The sequence below is a fragment of the Anopheles aquasalis genome, chromosome 2 (genome assembly GCF_943734665.1).
Source record: "Anopheles aquasalis chromosome 2, idAnoAquaMG_Q_19, whole genome shotgun sequence".
NCBI lineage: Eukaryota > Metazoa > Arthropoda > Insecta > Diptera > Culicidae > Anopheles > Anopheles aquasalis.
This window is the reverse complement of record NC_064877.1, coordinates 69844536-69848146: the sequence shown is the minus strand read 5'-3', so window position 1 is coordinate 69848146 and position 3611 is coordinate 69844536. Positions and strand designations below refer to the sequence as shown.

Below are 3611 nucleotides of genomic sequence, written 5' to 3'. Positions count from 1 at the left end.
GCCGGTTCCCGATCGCGGACCATCTCAACACGACGAACCACGCGATCGTGCAGACGCTCGTCAACTCGTACAACGTCGAGCTCGCCCCGAAGGCGTGCTGCGTACCGACGCAGCTCTCCTCCATCTCGATGCTGTATCTGAACGAGCAGAACAAGGTGGTGCTGAAGAACTACCAGGACATGACGGTCGTTGGCTGTGGGTGCCGGTGAATGCAGTGTGGTGCCAACGGTACGCCCCTAACCTTCACGCCAGTCTCAGTCGCGCTCCGGCTTTTCTGTGAGAAAAATGCCGCTGAGCCGAGTGGGGCGGAAGAACGCGCGCTTCTTGGAACGCAACGGGGAGGAGTAGGAGTCGAGGATGGCGACGACGACGACAACTAGGAGGACAACCGAGGAGAGGAATCGGCAGGGCCGCTACTGTTTGTTGTATTATTACATTATTATTTTTATTATCTTGTGGATAGTGATCGAACGTACTAATGTGTAAAGGCAGTGCAGAGTAAACAGGAACAGGATCGAGCGAGCGAAAAGAGAGAGAGCGAGAGGGAGAGGTTTAGCTTCTAGATGCATAAGTCGTAGGCAGCAGCTACTGTACAATATACTATCGCTGCGATTGCAGGAGAGAAACCGGAAATGATAGCGCCGGAAATAGTGCCAGGGATACCGGCAGGGATGCCTGCTTGTTGTACAGACCGACAGACAGGACCCACAGGAAGGCAGATTAGGGACAGGCTACTCGGTACGGGTGTGTTTACACGTTTGCTTCATTGAATGCGTGGAACGAGGGAAGCACCTCGGCTCTGTACATATCCGCTTATTAGAAGTGATCGATATTAGTGATCGAGAGGCAATTGAGTGTGAGTGTATGTTTGTGTATGTGTGTGTCTGTTGTATGCGTATGTATGTGAGCAGCGAGCGAGAGAGAGAGAGAGGAATGTAGAAAAAGGACAGTAAATAGGGCCTCAGGATACGGGCGAGCACTTGCGGCATTCTGCTGCTGCTGCTACTGCTGTTCTTGGCTGCTCGAGGGCACCGGAATTGATGGAGCTATTTATTTGTCAATCCTTCCCAAGGATCCGAGATTAGAAGCTTAGCAGCAAGTGTTGAGCTAAAGCCATTAGTCTCGCTGTAGTGAGCGTCGCCATGAAGAATGGGTATGCCGTCGTGTGTATGCTTGTGCATGTATGTGTGTGTTTGTATGTGTTTTTGTCTGTGTACATTTTGTATATTATTACCGTACCTGTAGCGCAAAGGAAACGTATTTATTTTACGAAAAACAAACGGCAGAGTGTCAATTGCGGAATAAAAATTTTGTAAGAAATCCAGACAGAAACAGCGAGAGAGAGAAAGATTGAACCAGAAAGACCAGTTCCCGCCTGCTTTCGGTCTTTTCTTTTCCGTAGCATTAAGTGCAGAGCATTAGAAAGAAACTCAAACGTTTAACAGCAAGGTAAGCTTCTAGTATCCGAATGGACGCTTTCTACAACAGGTATCGTTCCACTGGCCGGAGTCCATATCCGATTGTTGTGGTGCCTCCAGAGAGTCTGTTCTGATACTTCCGCCCAGCCAGAACCGATACAGCATACTGGATGAAGAAAAAGGAAGAGAAAACAACGAGAACACGGGATGCGAAAGAAGAAAAACGCAACGCAAAACACCAGAAAACCAAATACCGGGGAGGAAAAAAAAACAATTTAGCAAACCAACCGCCGGAGCCGGAGCCGAGACCACCCAATCGGGCTACCAGATTTCATAAGCGGCCCGAACCGAATACCGAAACGATCTGTCAGGAGCGCAGCAAAAAGCTGCGCTGCGGCCCAGGGAAGACGACGACGAGGGACGAGCAAAAACACACCATTCAGACATATTTTGTGAAAAATGTTCCCTTTGTGTTCCGTGGTCGTCGTCGTCGTCGTCGTCGTCGTCGTGGTCGATTCCGTTGAAATCGCTGACCGCTGACCGGCCTGCCTGTCCTGTCCGCCCAAAAACGCTCGACGTCCGGAGGCTTCTCAACGTCCGAGGCCACCTGTGAGCCAGCATTCGGTATTCGGGCAGGCAGACGGGCAGACAGAGAGAGAAAGAGAGGGAGAGAGTCAACGGGCATCATTACGGGAGCTGTGGCGGCGGTTGGGGCGATGCCGCTGATGCTGCTCGGTTCAGACAACCAGGCGCAGACTCACGACATCGCAGCCTTTCGGGCGGCCATCATCATCATTCGCGATCCTCCGAAACAATGGATGGAATGGCTGCGCGCGTGTGTGTTTTGGGTGTGGGGTGGTCGACGAACAGACCGCCCGGTCTGGCAGTTTATCCACTAATTTATGCACTGCCCGGGGTTCCACCAACCAAGGGGGGGGGGGCATGCTTTGCGCGCTTTGATCCGGTTTGATCCGGTGGCTTTTCCCCCGTCTCGGTTAATCTAGAGTTAAGTGCCCCCACGACTCCTTTTTCCTCTCCCATCGCTTCTCCCCTCTTAAATCGAGTGTCAAAACGGTTCGGAATCTCGCAATTCACACGACGGCATCGACACCTTCTGCACCATTCTCGATCACGTAATTACCGATCCGTTCGAATCGTTCCAGCATTTCGTTGACCGGACTGATCATGCGCTTACTGGCTGGCTGGCTGGCTAGCTGGCTGGTTACCTAACTTACTCGAGTCACTTGGCACTCGACAACAACTCTTAGCACACATACACCTGGCGCACCCAGGAGTGGCCACTGGTGGCCAGCGAAAACGATCAGCTGGCCAATTCACAGGCCAGGAATCTATTAATCGGTTTACCAACGAACCGATCCGCACTGTCGCTAGTGCTGCGCGGTGCTGGTGCGATCGATGGCAAGGTGGCAAAATGTAACTGTTCGTGGTGCTCTTAATTACTGGTCACCGCCGAGGCGGCAGCGATCATACGGCAGCGATCATCGCGCACCGGACAGCAAGCAGGCTCGTGGCAACGCGTCGCGAATCTAATCACGCTTCCCTGCCACCGCGATCACTAAGATCGTTTCTATAATTAACTCATTAATGGAGCTACTAAAAATAACCAATAGTTAGAATTTCCAATCACTGTCATTACTAGCGGGCCGCCGCGTTGGAGTGGAGCGAGTGTCGGCGAATGCTGTTCGAGCTATTGCTGGATGGTGGAGTGTGTCGCTGTCACCACCAACGCTGTCGAGGGTTCGGTTGATCGATGAGTTCGATCGCTCTCGATCGTCCAGTCGGTATTTACGCAAATCCGGTCCCGTTGGGTGAATTAGGTAGCGAATCAATCTTTCTAGCACACGTGGTAGTAGACGGTGAGCAGCGGGTAGCTGGTTGCGACCAACGCGTTCGGGATAATGATGGGTGAGGTCGTGGTGTTGGTACCGCGAGACAGATTAAATTCTTGTTTTGCCAAGTCGGACTGGACAATAACAATAGGGGAAGAAATTGTTGTTGTGCGATCGGGTTAGCGAGCGTTGGGTACAGTTACGTTTTAGTTGATTAAATCTTGAGGCACGTGAACACCTTCACTAGTCGTGTCGAGTAAGTTGTTTTTGTTTTCAATCTAACAGGTGATCCTAATTTGTGATTATTAATTTCAAGCAGAAAGGTGAATTTATAGTTCTTCGA

The 3611-nt window shown here is 51.2% G+C and overlaps 1 protein-coding gene across 3 annotated transcripts in view; it reads left to right on the top strand.

The window, feature by feature from the left end:
• Window positions 1-1360, top strand: part of LOC126569754 (protein decapentaplegic) — a 22371-nt gene extending 21011 nt beyond the window's left edge. For all 3 annotated transcript variants that reach the window (XM_050227069.1, XM_050227068.1, XM_050227070.1), the window contains exon 4: window positions 1-1360. This exon is cut by the window's left edge and continues 762 nt beyond it. In XM_050227069.1, the coding sequence (XP_050083026.1) occupies window positions 1-209 (209 nt within the window). In that variant the 3' untranslated portion in view covers window positions 210-1360.
• The last annotated feature ends 2251 nt before the right edge of the window (window positions 1361-3611 follow it).